The 16,699-nt window shown below is 38.6% G+C and overlaps 1 protein-coding gene across 1 annotated transcript in view; it reads left to right on the top strand.

The window, feature by feature from the left end:
* Positions 1 to 10,097, top strand: part of PHAX (phosphorylated adaptor for RNA export) — a 35,425-nt gene extending 25,328 nt beyond the window's left edge. Inside the window, exons 3-6 of the mRNA XM_009889720.1 lie at positions 1,808 to 2,427; positions 5,158 to 5,278; positions 6,988 to 7,071; positions 9,710 to 10,097. Of these exons, the coding sequence (XP_009888022.1) occupies positions 1,808 to 2,427; positions 5,158 to 5,278; positions 6,988 to 7,071; positions 9,710 to 9,979 (1,095 nt within the window). The 3' untranslated portion in view covers positions 9,980 to 10,097. The remainder of the gene's footprint in view (positions 1 to 1,807; positions 2,428 to 5,157; positions 5,279 to 6,987; positions 7,072 to 9,709) is intronic.
* Positions 10,098 to 16,699: the final 6,602 nt, after the last annotated feature.

Here is a 16,699-nt window from a genome sequence, read left to right as displayed (position 1 = left end):
GGCGGACCAGGGGGGCCTTCCCCGGGAGTGATTGCTTGCCTTGGGCCCGGCAGCCGGCTTGTTCCTCCGGTGCCCGTTCATGTGGAGAAACCGCGTGCTGTGGCGGGGCCGGGGCGGCTTTTGTTGTCGCTGGGCGTTGGGTTTGGTGAGCGAAGGGGAGTGAGGGCTGACCGGCACCGCTGGGCGCTTCGAGAAAGGAGCCGTGGTGTAAACGTGTGGAAGTAATGAGGGGCCATTACGCCTTTCCCTTGACTTCACAATTCTTTCGCATCCGTGAATCCCTGAAGAGGTGGTGTTTGTTTCCAAGTGCCTCGTGTTGTTTTCACGTTGGAGCGCGTTGTGAAGTTTATGAGGGGTTTATGGTGATGTGTGGATAGGAAAAGATTTCAAAAATAAGATAAACCAGTGTATGGCACTTTATGCATAAGTATTATTATTTTCTTTAGTTATTTTGATTTATTTGCAGTATAGTTCTGGGATGTGCAGCAGAAAATAAATTATTACGGACATGAGGGTTTAAAAAAACTTAGGGAGTTGTTAATATTTTGTGTTATGGAATACATTGTAAGTTAAAGGCGAGAGACATCGTTTACAGAACATGACAAAATAAGTTGAAAGCTTCTGTTTTCTGTTTGCCAATAGGAGGAAGAAGAAATGGTGCCATAATGTTGGTGGAAACAGTAAGGTTAAAGAAGAATTGTTATTCCATTTGAAACTGAAGGAAGAGATCTTATTTTTAAAGGTCACAGGCTAGCATATAACATTGTGATAGTAAATCAGCTGGGGAAAACTGGAATTATGAGTAAGAAAAATGCTTATCGTAGACCAGCACAGGCAGTGTGGCCAAAAATCTTCAGCAATTGGGAATAGCAATTCTGGGTATGTTACCCATGGTGCTTTTGTAGGTTATGCAGATTTGAGGACTTTTTGGTGTTTTGTAGGTTATGTAGGTAGGTTTTGTACCCATGGTGCTTTTGTAGGTTATGCAGATTAGACTTTCATATTTTAGTTTATCTGTCAGGTGTATGGGGAAACTGTTTCTTGAATATTTTTATAGCTATGAGACTTTTTATGTAAAGTATGTTGAAAACTAAGTTTTTTGTCCTAAATAATAAGAAGCCATACTAAGTCTGGTGTCACGTTGGTTTGAAGGAAGAAAACCCCAGTTCTGTAAGGTACTACTGCCCCCAGCTGGTTATGTGCTGTCCTGTTTGAACCAGGATCACAATACACTGTTAGTTTCTCAAAGTCCAAGCAGCATCCAAGTTTTAGGGGTTTGGTATGGAGGTTTTTGGTCATTTTTAATTCTTGCTTGAGTCTCTGGGAACACTGTTGTGGTTGGAGATCACTAGTCTTGACCCCTTTCAGACTCCAGAGAGGATATTAATTTCTCTGCTGTTTAAAAAAAGTTTCTGGCAAGTTGCTGTGGTGGTTTGGTTTTTTAACCTTCTTATAACTGCTGTGCATGTTGTGTCCTTGTCTGATTTGGAAATTTTGATAGCTTTTCGAGTCTTGTAATAATTTTTATTTCATTCAACAAAGATGATGTTAAGTAGATTATTGACTCCTGATAAGTGTTTTCAGTAGCAGCCATGCTGTCTGTCATGTGCAGACATTCAAAATACAGAAGTTTCGTAGGATGCTCCTATCAGCTGTAGTCCAAAAGATGCCCATAGAGGAGCGCCCAAACAGTCACATGAGTCAGAAGAACTAAGTTTACTAGCTAATCAGCTCTTTGGCGTGACTTGATAGCTCTTTTAATTTAGAAGAGTAATTTAATTAACAGACACTTACTTTTTCATTTCAGAAATCACATGATGTCAATGATTCAGGCAGACCATTCCAGAGCAGCATTTCATTGTGTGCACCAAGTGTTCCTTATCGGACAACCAAAAGTGTGGATTCAAGTGACGAAAGCTTTTCTGAATCTGATGATGACAGCTGTCTGTGGAAACGAAAACGACAGAAATGTTTCAGCTTTTCTCCCGCTAAATCTGAGCCTTTTCAGCTTAGCCAGAGCCACCAAAACCAAACTGCTCTAGGTGGCAAGAAGGTGAACAACATCTGGGGTGTGGTGCTCCAGGAGCAGAATCAGGATGCGGTGGCTACTGAACTTGGGATTCTAGGCATGGAAGGTAGTATTGACAGAAGCAGGCAGTCTGAGACTTACAATTATTTATTGGCTAAAAAGCTGATGAAGGAAGCTCAGCAAAAGGAGGCAGAGACTTTAGATAAAGAACTGGATGAATACATGCATGATGACAAGAAAACACTGTCAGCAGAAGAAGAAAATGGACAAGGCTTTCTCAAACGCAAGCGGCCTGTAAAAGATAGACTGGGTGAAAGACAAGAAATGAAATATAAGGGAAGGTATGAGATAACAGAAGAAGACTCAGAGGAAAAAGTGGCAGATGAAATTGCTTATCGGTGAGTTTAACAGCAGTGTATCTTCACTTCCATAAGTATTGGTAAACTGTTGATGGAAAAGAAGGCGGGGGGGTGGGAGTGGAGCTTTCTTACTGCTAAATATGTAAGATGTCATACCAGGTTACAAAAAGCACGACTGCCTTGTGTGTATTTCCAAAATCCTGGGATTAAAATGCAGCATTATGGCTGGTGTCTTGTAGGCACATGAAGTAATACGGTCAAATTTATTTTTTTAAAAAATCCACCAAAATGTTTTGTTGTACAATGGCCAGGAAAAAGACTGTTTATCATGATACAGATTTAGTAATGGCTTTGTTAGGAAATACTGCATGAGTAAAGGTGCGTGTTGGGAGCTGAACACCAATGAACGCCTGCTGTGGTCACCATGAAAATCTGGCTAAGTTATAAATCTTTGAAACTGGACTGTGCAGTGTTTTGGAGAGCACAGCTTCTGAAATGCACATGTTCTTTATGTGAAACATGCTTGTTTGAAGAAGACATGTTGCTACTGTCATAACCAGGGGCTGTGCCAAGGTTAGACACCAGCACTGAAATCAAGCCATGCCTCTTCCTGTGTTTTGAAACTGAGCTGCAGTTCTGTGCTAATTTATGGAAGCCAGCGTTGGGGTTTCCAGGCTCCAGCCTACAGCACACTTTCCATCATCCAATTGTTTTCACAATCCTGCTAATTTAGTTATTGTACACTGAGCTGAGTCAGAAAACTTATCTGTCCAAAAGCCTGTTGCTTTTTTTTAAAGACTTGGTTTGCAGACAGATTTGTTTCCTGAACCAATTTGGTGCACAATTTCATTTGAGTTGGCACTGGCAGCATTGGACTGATGGTGTGAGGGAGGGCACACGGCCGTAGTCATTAAATTGACTTAAGCTGCCACAATCCTTTTTCAGTGGTGCAAAGGAAGAAGATGATGTTAAATAGGGAACAACAGTTACAAGACTTACTGATGGTTAGCTTGATGTTTAAATAAAACCTGGGTTTATAGATCATTGATTTCTTATATGTGATACTTAGTATTGCCAGATGCTGAAGTACGGCAATTAGACTGTTATTACTGCTGTTACCAGTTCTCAGTAGCTTCTCACTTAGGAATTTGAAAAATTTGAGCGTTTCTCTTGTAATAAACTTTTCTTTGTTTTATTGAGCTTCATCAAAATAGGGCAGAAGCCTCTTTTTTTCTAATTGTTTATAGTAGTAGTAGCGCTGAACTGCATCAGTAGGATTGTGGTTATACACATCACAGGCAGCACTGATGGTTGATCTGTGCTGTGCCATCTGTGCCTACATGCATAACCTTTTGTTGTGCTGGCCGACATGGTGAACTGAAATCGGAGAGTTTTTCTGACCATCTTGTTCCATTTTTTGCCCTTTACCTTGTTCAGTTCCTGTTGCAGTGCACAGCTGCTTGTTAAAGCATGCATACAGGAGGATTGTGCAGGGCCAGAATGAACACTGAGTGGGGATTTGACTGTTTAAGCTGCCACTAACAGGTCTATTTAACCAGCTCTTTAAGGAATCCTGGTTATTTTAAAGTTCTCTGCATCGTTGAGAAACATTTTCATCTCTTCCAATAATTCACAATTTGGAACATGCTATAAATGTTTAAGAAAGCATTTACCTTCTGGTGCCTTATCATTCATTGAACTCAGTATAAAGTTAAGCGCGTTGGGTAATCCTTTTCATGATTAGGACAATAGTCACTCAAATGTGAGTTTTAACATTTAATTTCAGTTAACTTCAGTCACACAACTGAAGCAGTTGAAGCTAGCCTGGTTCTTCTAAATAGTTGTTCACATCTGTTGTCAGATACTTTCTACTATGCAGTCATTGTAACGTATGCAACTTTATAGCATAGTAATGCCTCTTGGAGCAATTATGCTAGACGGTGGTCTTACAGAAATTTTGGTAATGATGGTGGTCTGTTGGTCCCCAAAGTGTAAAACCACTGACCTGTAGTGTTTGGGATTGTGCTTGATGAGAAGCTTTGTCATTAAAAAATGAGAATTTAGCGTCGCGACTCTTGCTCTGGACAAGTGGTACTGATTTGTGAGCTTACGACACTTTTCAATAGGAGTATGTACTTTGGCACAGTGAGTTGATGCTATATAATACTCTCCCTTCATGCACGCTGACAATGAAAATTTCTGTTTGAGGACGTTGTTATAACAGAAGAATACAATTTAACTCAGTAATATTGCATTTTTTTTTCTTGTTTGCATTTTATAGATTATCATGGATTAGTCAACAGACTGGTTTCTTTTATTATGTAGGTTTGAATGGCACATGATACAGGAGAACTTTTACACTTACAGTTGTCTGCAAATAATTGTTGATTTAACTGTAAAAGGTGCTGTAACTGTTAAATGCACAGCAGATTTTTCTACTTTATTTTCAGAGATTTATACAGGTCTTTGCAGTTTATTATTAGGTTTAATCCTTCACACATCAATAGAAGAAAAATAATCAGTCAATGCATTTTCATGGAACCAAGTTTTAAAAATGCATGCTTTAGAACGAAAGCCCTCAAAAGCTCAGTATTTTGAAATCTGATTCAGGAAGCCATTGAAATACACTTAAATCTATAGACTCCTTAATTTTAGCACAGTTTTATGTTCCACAGAATGAATTATGCATTATGGAAATTCCGTGGTCAATTTTACATGCGAAATTATACTGACAATAAATGCGCTTTTTTTTTTTTTTCTTCCTCTCAGGCTTTGTGAGCCGAAGAAAGATTTAATTGCCCGAGTAGTGAAAATAATTGGGAAAAGAAAAGCTATCGAATTGCTTATGGAAACAGCTGAAGTGGAACAAAATGGTGGACTGTTTATAGTGGTAAGAAAAATGTGATATTGTGGGGCAGGGGGCACAGACGAATTTTTATGTGTAGAATATTTACGTAGTACTGTGGCACAGCTTCGCATTGGATAGGTTCTCCCAGAGTTTCATAGCTTTCTCTTGCCATGAAACTAATGTAACCTTCCAGCAGGATTTGAGTAAACAGTGAGATTAATAAACCTGGAAAATGCCCCAACTTTTTGTACTGAGATAAGTATCTGATTTGCAGTGATAACATTGTAGCTGTTACTCTGTGCCTCTGTCTTTCCCTGACAGACCTAAGAGTGAAGGATTCTAAAGCTTGAATAAAAGCTTGTAATGTTAGAATCCAGGTGAAGCCTCTGGCATGTTTCTTCAGGAAGTCAGGTGGATGCTTGACAGCACTGACCGTTCTACTGGGTTAATCAGCATGCCATCAGAGGTCAGCATACTCAGTAGTGAGCATTCCTAATGTCACATTTGAAGAGTAACTTTCAAAAGGGAATCTATTAGAGAACCATTGGCTGTTGTATCAGTAGAGTAAAACTGAGTACTGATTTCTGTTATAAATCATGGTAAAAGTCTTGTACTTAACGGTTAGGTTATTAATTTCTCAGTATGTTTTTGTTTTTATTAAATAATGAGCCTCAGTGCAAAAGTTTTGAAGGAAAAAAAAGTGGAAGGGAACTAGTAAGTACTTTGAGGCATTTGTTTATAAATTACATCTTTTAAGTTCCATCACTGGAAGTAGAGAGGAGGGGGGAAAAAAGAGGGTGAGGAGGAATTAAAAAAAAACACAAACAAACCACAAACCAAAAACAGAACAAAGAAGTAAACCCCTCCCCCTCACCCCCTCCAAAAGCAACAACTGTCCATCTAGCAACTTGTCTTAGAAGCAGTCTATTGTCTTGAAAGATTAAAGTACTTATTAAAGTGTTTACCAAGGAGATGAAAGGACACAACTCCTGGTGGTGCAGGTTCCTTTGGCTGTATATCAGAGTATGTCATTCAAAAGGCAGATCATAGTGTTTTTCTTGGTTGGGATTTTGTGTTGATAGGATGATAAAAGCATGTGGCATCTGCTGTTTCAAGAATATATTTAAAAATTTACCTTCTCCATTCATAGAACTTTGGGATTGTATTTTACTTAGTTATTTAGCAGAAAAGTGTCACATCTAATAAATACCGGAGCACTGGAGTAACAGTTCAACTTGATATGCTATGAACGGTAATTGATTAATAGTGTGATAATTAGTGCTTATGATTTATAGAGGTTTCGAAGCTGGGTCCCTTCATGCTTCAGTATGGTACATGGCATGACTGCTGTTACACTGAAAACTTGAAGCATGGAACTACTGTGTTGTGGGGGGAAACGTTAAAGTGCATGTTATGTTTTGTATGCGTTAGGCAGAAATGCAAAATCCTGCAGATGTGCAAATAAATTGTAGAACTGCTGAGCACAATTAAAAAAACCAAGATGTACATAATTTTGTGAAATTAATTTTTGACATTTTGCTGGGACTATGTTAAGAATATTTAACCTAGCGTATACGTTATGCAGATAGTTGTGAGAGTAGTTAGAATACTATTTGTGTTTTGTTTCTTTACCTAACACAGCAGAACTTATTTTTTTTAATTCTATCTCAATACAAAGCATTGTCTTAGACGCTATTTTGTCAACACTTACATATTAAGCTTGCTATTACTAATTTACTTTCCCTATTAAGAATGGAACTAGGAGAAGAACACCAGGGGGCGTTTATTTAAACCTGCTGAAGAACACACCTAGCATCAAAGAAGAACAAATCAAGGTAAAATTGTCAAGGAGGCAAATGATTGTCCAAAATAAGTCGTTTTTTTTTACTACAAATGTTATGATTGATAGTCTCTTATAAATTCTAGCAAGTATAACTCTATATTCTAAAGAAACCAGCTTTTCACATTCAAAATATAACTAAAGAACCCACAAAAAAATTGATTAATTGCTATTCACCCTAGGTAGAGATAACACTTTTTACATATTGCCAGTCACAAAAACCCATTGAGGATTATGAGACTGTAGAGTGAAGAGATAACCACTGGATGTTCCTTAATTTGTATATACCTTACAGCAATGTTATCTGCAGTTGTATTTCTCCCTTTGGAGCTCTGCGTCACTGTGTATGGGTTGAATGGTGCTCTCTTAATAGAATATATTTGTCCTATATAGCTCCAGCTGTAGCACCAGGCAGTATTTCCCATAAAGTCAGATACTGGTTTGAACCTAGCCTGAATTGTTCCCTGGCCTCATCTGTGGTGCTCACCAAATCAGTTTTGTCAGGTTGTAAATATTATATTGCTTTTCCTTTGAGGGTATGAAATAGGCTGAGGTAATATTTTCTTCCATAAATTTAAACAACTTTGGGTTTTGCATGTTATTTGCTGCTTTGTTATTTTGTTAAAAGAAACTCATTTATTTTGCTTGTAGGTGGCTACAGCTCACTCCATTAACCATACTAGGATCTCGTATGGGGTTTCAAGGAAACAAATCAACATAAATTGTGATTGTCTGGTTTATGTTTAAAAACAAACAAACAAGCTTTCATAGCTTACAGTGGTTACAAAGTTGCAAGTTTGGTCACTTTACCCCATTACAAAATTAAAAAAATTGCTTTTCTACCCCTCTTCAAAAAAATTGCTCTTCTACCCTTCTTCTATGCCCTTGTAATTGTGTGTCTCATTCTTCTCTTGCTGATACTGGGAAGTGTTTAATGATGCAGCAGTTTTCACTCAATGAATTTGATTGATGATGCAAGACATCATTTGTCATACAAACCTGTGCGAAAAGTATGTGTAATCCTGTCATCATGGAGATTGTCATGTTTACAACTGTCACGGGTTTGCATATCCTTGGCTCTTGACTTGCAGCCTTCAGGGAGGAAAAAAAGCATTAATTTTTTCTGCAGACAATTTATGTTTTTTAAAAAATAAGCAGGGAACGAAAGGCATGTAGCAGCATTTAGCTCTGCTACATGATATTCTCCCCCTTGAAATATGGGGGTGTCACATCCCACTCAGAAGAGAGGGGAAGGAGTGACTCAGATTTGCAAGTCCCTGGTGGTGTGGACTAAGGTGAGACAACTCTCAAGGTCCATACAAAAACATTTATTAGATTGCCACAGTGATTAATACATGTCTTAACTAGGTCCACAATAATTGCTTAGGTATATAACATATTACGGCAGGTGGAACTTAGCAAGAGATACACAGTGAATTATGGCGAGTAAGGTATGCCTTGCATTACTTACTTAATAACTTTTAAAGAAAAAAGAAAGAGAGGGATAGAGAAGAAAAGACAGAGTAAGAGAGAGAGATAAAGAGATCACTGGTCCTGGTTCCAGCGTTGATCCAGCCAGTAGGGGTCTCTGGTTCATAGGAGCGCTCCTCTGCGGATCCCCCTTTGTGGTACTTATTTTCCCCTTTTATGGTTGCAGTATCAGTACGACCCACCCCACTGTTATGGTGCTCAGGTTTCTCCTCCCCCACAGGTGACGTGTAACATGATCTGGTTGGAGAGACACATGCTATAGTCATATATGTTTAGCATGATCTCAGTAATCTTCATTAGCATACGCAGGGTGTCAACTTTAATATGCATTTCGCAGATAATGAGGCAAAGGTCATTTCCCAATGGGACTGTGTAGGACTACACAGACTCTTGTTATCTTGTCCTTGCCAACGAAAAGCAGTGCTGTCCTGTTTCCCTCCTCCAGATTCAGGCGAGTTTCTTTCCCACCTGGGTGAGCAGGTGTCAGCCTTATCAGTTCTTTGAGCATAAAGCCTGCATTGTTCACCCGGTGGCTATAGCTGTATTTCAAGGTACTTGCGAGTGTTTGAGATATTCCTCAGTGAGGCTTGGAGGGCCGCCTCCTCCCTTTCATCTCTCACCGTTTGTTTCAGGGCATTTGCAAGTTGTCTTGTATAGGGGGAAACTTGTAACAGTCGTATTTTGCACTTGAGAAGATGTTAATGTGGTTCACAAATGTTTGACAGTAAAGATCATGATATCTGGACCCAAATTTCAATTGTGGATGAAAGTTTTCTCAAGCTGCCATATAACCTTTCATCATATTTTCTCTACAGGTCCCCTCTGTATGGTAGCACAACCCTCTGGTCTACCACCCATTCCTCCCAGTTTTGTATCATGAGCAAAGTTGAAATGAAAATTTAGTGATACTTATTTACATATACTTTGAGATTGCTGAGAAATTATGTTATAAAATTATTTATGGGGCGTTTTCCGTAACTGCAGTCTATCTTCATACTTGTATTGTCAATGATAAGTATCTTAGTTAAATGTTATTGAACAGTACTTGTAATATTTATTTTTTTTTACTTCTTTATATTTTCTTTAGGAAATACTAGTAAATGAATATGCCAGACTTTTTTGTTTGTTTGTTTTCTTTCAAGGAAATATTCTATCTGGAAAACCAAAAGGAGTATGAAAACAGAAAAGCTGCTAAGAAGAGGAGAATACAAGTTCTAGGAAAGAAGATGAAAAAAGCCATTAAAGGGCTTAACCTGCAAGAATATGATGATGCGTCTCGTGAGACTTTCGCTAGTGATACGAATGAGGCTCTAGCTTCCCTGGATGATCTACAGGAGGGGCATCATGAGGCAAAGATGGAACCTGAAGATACTATTGAAATTGATAATGCTCATGATTTGGAGATCTTCTAGTTAGTAACGTTCTTGATAACTAAGTCTCTGTAAAACATATTAAACGAGCCTTTCTTATAATCCCATGGCTTCTTGTTTTCGTAAGATGCTGAAACATGGGAAATATTTGATGCTGAAGAAGACGATATAAGTCTTAGCTAAATTTAACAGCATGAAATATGTTAATTGTCCTATTATTTGTTTGCTGAGTCCTCAAAAACTGTTTTAGATTGTTCTGGATAACAGCTCTGCATCACCATGTTTGTTCCTTAGGAATTTTTTTTAGCCACTTGTTAGCTTTAGGAATTAAGGCTATGTTTTAACAAAATACATAATTTTAAATTTGCTGAAGCTGACAAAGTCATCAAGTGAGCAATGCTCCTCATTACAGTTGAATGGAAAAAACAGTATAAAGTTAGTTTTGATATTAAAGGTTGTATCTTCTTAGTATGGCAGTCAGTGGTCAAGAATAGCAGTGTTTATAGGATTAAGACCTGTAAAAAGAGACTGGTTTGTGAATTGAATTTCAATGGTCAGTGACCTTTTGAATAATAACCTTGTAAATAAGCACTGTTGAGCAATTTATGTTTCAAATTTCTGCAGCAGTTTAATCCTTCATATTCTAATAGTGGCTTGAGCTTCCTACCTGTTCTGTCCAGACTTTTTCCATTATTGGATGCACACTCAACTTAAACAGAACTTTTTTTTTGAAAACAGATATAACTGAATGCTTTCTGAGTAGTGAGATTTTACTGATCTGTGTTCCCCTCAAGGGTCCGGAGACTGTACATGCAGGTATAAACCCATTACCTTACAATTCTTGTTTCCATGCTGTTTCTCTTGTGTGTGGTAGGATAAAGTAACACGCAGCTTGCAGAAGGTCTAAAGTTTTTCTATTCTGACTCTTAAGAAGACAACAGTATGCAAAAGATGATGTTTTGTTTTTTTTTTTTTACCTAATGGAGAAGACTGTTGTGTAGTTTGTAAGTTCACTTGAAGACAACTTTTATGTTGAATGTTATTAATATAACCGAAGAACGTATGTGACACTGATCTGTATGTCTGAAATACTTTGTCACTAAGAAGTTGTGTTTTCTGTGATTAGACACTATTTTCCAGTGTAAAATATTTCTGAAATACTAATGAATGAATTCATTTTCAAACCCAACAACAAACTTCTGCACATAAATTTTGTTCACCTGGAGTCCTTGGATTTCAGAAGCGAAGTATATCACTAAAACATGTAATGAAGTTGTACTGTTGAACAATTCAGTACTGTCAAGAGCTTGCATTTAAAGAACAGCAATATTTGAAGAAAGAGCTCTTAAATCTATAGCACATTCTATTATATGCTTTATTAGATCTAATTAGAGTTTTGACTTTTCTGCATCTTTCTGTTCATGTGCCAGAGCTCTCTGTTGTTAAGAAGTTACTGATCAGGTGTGAAGCATGCCTTTGCACGCAGTAGTTGCTCTTGCTGGAATAACAAAAGATTTTTATTTTTTCCTTGACTTTCTTAACGATCCTATGATGGTCAGATTACTAAACTGATAAATCATGTCAGGGAAACAGGATTTTGTACTATTTAATTAGTTTGGGACTGTACCATTTGATCCTAGTTTGGGGAACTGCTTGGGAAGTCTTAATTTTCTGGATAGAATCAGTAAATTTTAATGGTGGTTTAAGTAATTTTTTATTGTTATATAATTTTCTGCTAATAAGCATACTGTGATTTCTAAATGTAATATTTTTAACGTTCACTTCCCAGGTAAAGGGTACTGAAACAATGTATAAAAGTCTTCTTGAGAAAAAGAAGATGATATGGAGTGCCCATTCCTTGCTTCCAGTGACTGACTAACTGGCGTTTGCTTATCTCCTGGTTTTTCCTTTCTTTTTCTATTTTCTTTAGCTTTCACCAAGGGTCGTTTCAAAAAGAAGCCTGTTCAAAATGATGAGCAATTAGTCTTCATTCCTATTACACCAGCAATTTCTTTCCTTACCTTTGGTGTCAAAAGGATTGCATTAAGCAGCACCAGTTTTTATGTAGCACTGTAGTGGCTGCAGTTGAGCTTTGGTTTGTTAGTGGAGTCACAGGGCTGATTCTTCTTGCTCTGCAGCCTGGCACAGGCCCCTGCCCTCTTCTGTGGGGTCCATCTGGTTGTGCCAGTGGGTGGTGGTGGCAGCCTGGCAGCAGCCACATCATGAGTCCTTGTGTGACAGCGTTCTTGTGTCAGCAGGCCTTGGGTTTTGTGCATGGGCAGTGCTGGAGCTGAGGACCCAAGGACGTTGGAGTCTAGGGCGGTAGTCACCACAATTTCCATAGGGACTGATGCAGGTATGCAAGGGTGAGAAAGAACAGGCTGTGACATTCCTGTGTATCATCATAGATCTGCTCTTTTCCTCTGTATCTGACTGAGGTTGCTGGAAGGTGTTGAGAAGGATACAGTGGTAGTCATTTTCATCTTCCTCATCAAACAGTTTTGCTTTCCTCCTTTATTGTCTTCTGCAGAACTACTGCAAGAGTAGGAACCATGGGTAAGGCTAGAGGTTTTCTCTCTCAGCTCCCACATATTCAATTTGGTTAGTCTGTCCTGATCTGATACTTGCAGAGATAGCAGCTCTATGGTGCTTGTTCATCTACTATGGCTTGCCACCGAACTGGATTGTGTGGGCTGTGTTTTATCTGGGAACAGATATGCCTGGCTGTTCGGATTTTAGTAGCTGAGGTTTTACAGACAAAACCACAAATATAAGGGTTGGGTTTTGTGTTCTTAAGCATCATCTTTATTGCAAATGTAGACTGCTTACCACTGGGACAAATATCACCCTCTATCCCTTGAGCTATAGCAACATAAGCCATCTCTGTCGTGCCTGAAGCAGACAGTGAAAATGAGGGAAATGTGCTCTAGCGTGAAAACACAAAGCTTGTTTGTAACCAAAGACACTTTTCTTCCTTGTATCCCAAATTCAAATAAGAAAACAATGCTTTTTGGTATCACAGAGAAAATTAATTAATGATTCAGTTTTATAGTGGATCATGAAAGCATCACTTTAAGTATAATTACAATATTGCAGATTGTCCTTCCCTTTCCAAGTAGATCTCATTAAAATGTTTTTATATCCTCCAGGCTTATTAACTGCTATTTTTCAAAATCCTCAAGCAAGCATGGAATGACCCAGTGCTTACTGTGATACCTTGGAAAGAAGATACGAAGAATAATTTGAATTTAAAGGTAGTGATGGTGAGATGAGAAAATGGTTTTGTACTGTATGCAGCTTAATAGTTGTCCCATATTCCCCAAGGTGCTGCTGGGGACTGCAGTGTCTCGTATTGAATCCAGTTCGAAATACCAAGCCAGACGGCAATGCTTTACTATTCTCTCTGCACCATCGTCACAGTGCTAGCAGGAGATTTTATCCTGAAGCTTATTACTGTCTAAAATATGTCTAAATCTTTTATTATGTTCTTCTTTATTTTGACCATATTTTTTTTAAAGCGTGATTGTGACTCCTTTGTTATGTTGTAAGAAACAGCTGCAGACAGATCGTTGGCACATGGAATTGCCAACTTCTGTCATTCTACAGATCTGTTAAGGACTGCGTCATTTCTGAAAGATCTACAAGGAGCCAAAGAGGGAGAGGAAGGGGAAAACAGCAATAACAAGGTAAAAGGGTAATGGGAAAAGTGAATGAAAAGGAGATGACTACATTAATTATGACAATCACTGTTATGGAGAAGTTGAATTCCTTGTAGTTTGTCAGAGTAAAGGTGTGGAGTGGTAGACTGGATAATAAAGAAAATTATGAGTTTTTTTCAAAAGATGGGGTGTTCTTTAATCTGTCATAAAACCATGCTATGACAATCCTCATTACTTATCCCCTTAAGTGCTGCTGGAGTTTTGTCACTGAAAAGTCTGCCAGAGGCACTTTTTTAAAGCTCGGTTTAGTGGATATGGTCTGTCTTGGCATACCACTCGTGTTCCTGATTCTTCCTGGTCAGCAGCATGTCAGATACAAGTGTATTTCTGCACTACTGTGGTACTTCCATGGTTCTGGGAATATCCAGTCTTGGAGCCTTTGCATCATAGTTTTTTTTAAGGGATTCAAGAACCTGGCAGAGACAATGATTGCCATTTCCGAGGACCACGTCTTGGATTCAGCAGACAGCTGGAGACCATGTTGCACAGTGGCAACCTTCGCAGCAACTCCGGCCTCATGATAATTTGGACCTACTGCATCCTGTCTCCAGACCTAAATGCCGACAAGAAAAAGTAATACCTATGTGGAGTTATAACAGGACACTCTACATACAAGTTAGGTATTCTCAATTCTATCATTTAGGTGATTCATTTTTTTAAATTTTTTTTTTTTGCTTGAGCAGAGAGGTTATTTTTTCAGATACTGAAAAAAGAAAAGCAACATTTTTGGGTCATTAATTTAATGCAGAAAAATCTTTTCTTGAAAACTTTCACCCAGAAATAATTTTTTTTTCCCTTGAAGCTTGTTTGTGATTCAGTATATCAGCATTCTTGTTTAAAACATTATACCTTTGAAAGGTATTCTCATTTTTCCTGAGAAGTTGCAGTTTTTTAATTTGTGCCCTGAATTTTTCATTTTTTCTATCAGGTTTTTTTCAAATGATAGTATAGCTACTTACAGTAATTATTTTATATTTGTTGTTTATTTACCACTGACGAGTTTTGCATTGACAGCCTTCAACCATTAGTACATCTTTATTCAGCATGCAGAACTTGCCGAAATATACACTGGGGCTCTGGAAGACAGTTTGTTCTTGGAGCACGTGGAAAGACTTTGCCATAGAGATGAAAGAAATAGCCTCCAAGAAAAAATAAATGCTTTGGGAAATGTTAATTGCTGATATCCTCATCCATTCTCATGATTCCAGGTACTGGGCAACTGCAATTGCTCTTGTGTGCAGAAAACTCATGACCTGCTTTTTCCTCTTAAAAACAAGCTGGAACAGTATAGCATGTGATGTTTAAATGGCATACAAAATTGCACCAAACTGTTGTGTGGACTATTTTCTTTATAGAGAAAAGTAAAAAAAAAAAAAAAAACTTGCTTTGATGTTGACCAGCTGTCCGTGATAAAGAATATGAAAATGCAGAATTTTTTGGACTTAAGATTTTGGTGGAAAAGCAGAATGTCCATGTAGGTGTACTGGAGATAGGTAGCGGCCCAGTCCTATGTTGTCTCCTTCTTATAAAGTCCTGGTAGCTTTCTTCTATACCACCTACATCTGCTAGAAGTGACCCTATTCATTTTTTTTCTTGTCTTTCTGGGGATATTACTGTGATCCACTTAATTTTGTATTCATTTGATTGTTTAAGCAGTACTCCTTTTTCTCTGCCTAACTGAAACATAAATAAAACACTCCTGACTCCTCTGTAGCGGGGATAAATTATTGCCAGGCTTGTCACAGGCCATCGGGGGAAAATGTGCTGAAGATCTAACTGAAGAATAAGCTGAAGTAAATGAAATGCCAATTCCTCATTGTGCAAATACCAAATTGTCAAGCTGGGTGGGAAATCTAAGGAAAAAATCTTTAATTTTGCAAAGGTTTGAGTATTTTATAAGTTTTCCAGAAAGTGTTTTTAATATCCTGGATATCTGTTTGACTTTTGCCTTCCATGATACAAGTCAGTTTGTCTACTGTGGCGTTTGTCTAGATACTTTATTACTGTCTTTTAAAATATGATACACTGATGCTTTATTTTAGGTTACTCTCTTGAAAAATGTGTTTTATTCCAAGTTACTGTATCTTCATATTCTGTTTTGTATCGGTCCAACGGACAGAAGCTGGCTTCCAGGCTGTAGGTACTTATTAACAGAAATACAAAATTGCCATAGAAACAACTGAGAGGAAGGTCTTTCAAGATTTCTACTAAATGCTGTCATTTTAGTTTCATGTACATAGAAATAGTGATCGCCAAATAGTGTTATCATAGAATGGTTTAGGTCAGAAGGAACCTTAAAGTTTATCTAGTTCCAGCCCCGGTGCCATGGGCAGGGACACCTCCCACTAGACCAGGGTAGTCAAAGCCCCATCCAGCCTGGCCTTGAACGCTTCCAGGGATGGGGCATTCACAGCTTTTCTGGGCAACCTGTTCCAGTGTCTCGCCACCCTCAGAGTGAAAAATTTCTTCCTGATATCTAATCTAAATCTACCCTCTTCCACTTTGAAGCCATTCCCCCTCATCCTATCACTACATGCCCTTGTAGAAAGTCCCACTCCAGCTTTCTTGTAGGCACCCCTCAGATACTGAAAGGCCCTGAACAGACGTTGAACAGCACTGGTCCCAGTACCGAGCCCTGAGGAAAACCACTCATCACTGGTTTCCACTTGGACATCAAGCTGTTGACCACAACTCTGAGTGCGACTGTCCAGCCATTTCCTTATCTACTGAGTGGTCCATCCATCAAATCCATGTCTCTCCACTTTAGAGACAACAATGTCATGTGGGACAGTATCAAATGCTTTGTACAAGTCCATGTAGATTATGTCAGTTGCTCTCCTCTTATCCACTGATGCTGTAACCCCATCATAGAAGGTCACCAGATTTGTCAGGCATGACTTGCCCTTGGTGAAGCCTTGCTGGCTGTCACCAATCACCTCCTTATTTTCCGTGTGCCTTAGCATAGATTCTAGGAGGATCTGCTCTGTGGTCTTGCCAAGCACAAAGGTGAGACTGACCAGCCTGTAGCTCCCCAGGTCTTCCT

The sequence above is a fragment of the Charadrius vociferus genome, unplaced genomic scaffold (assembly GCF_000708025.1).
Source record: "Charadrius vociferus isolate BGI_N301 unplaced genomic scaffold, ASM70802v2 scaffold377, whole genome shotgun sequence".
NCBI classification, from domain to species: domain Eukaryota; kingdom Metazoa; phylum Chordata; class Aves; order Charadriiformes; family Charadriidae; genus Charadrius; species Charadrius vociferus.
This window is presented reverse-complemented; position numbering and strand designations above follow the sequence as displayed.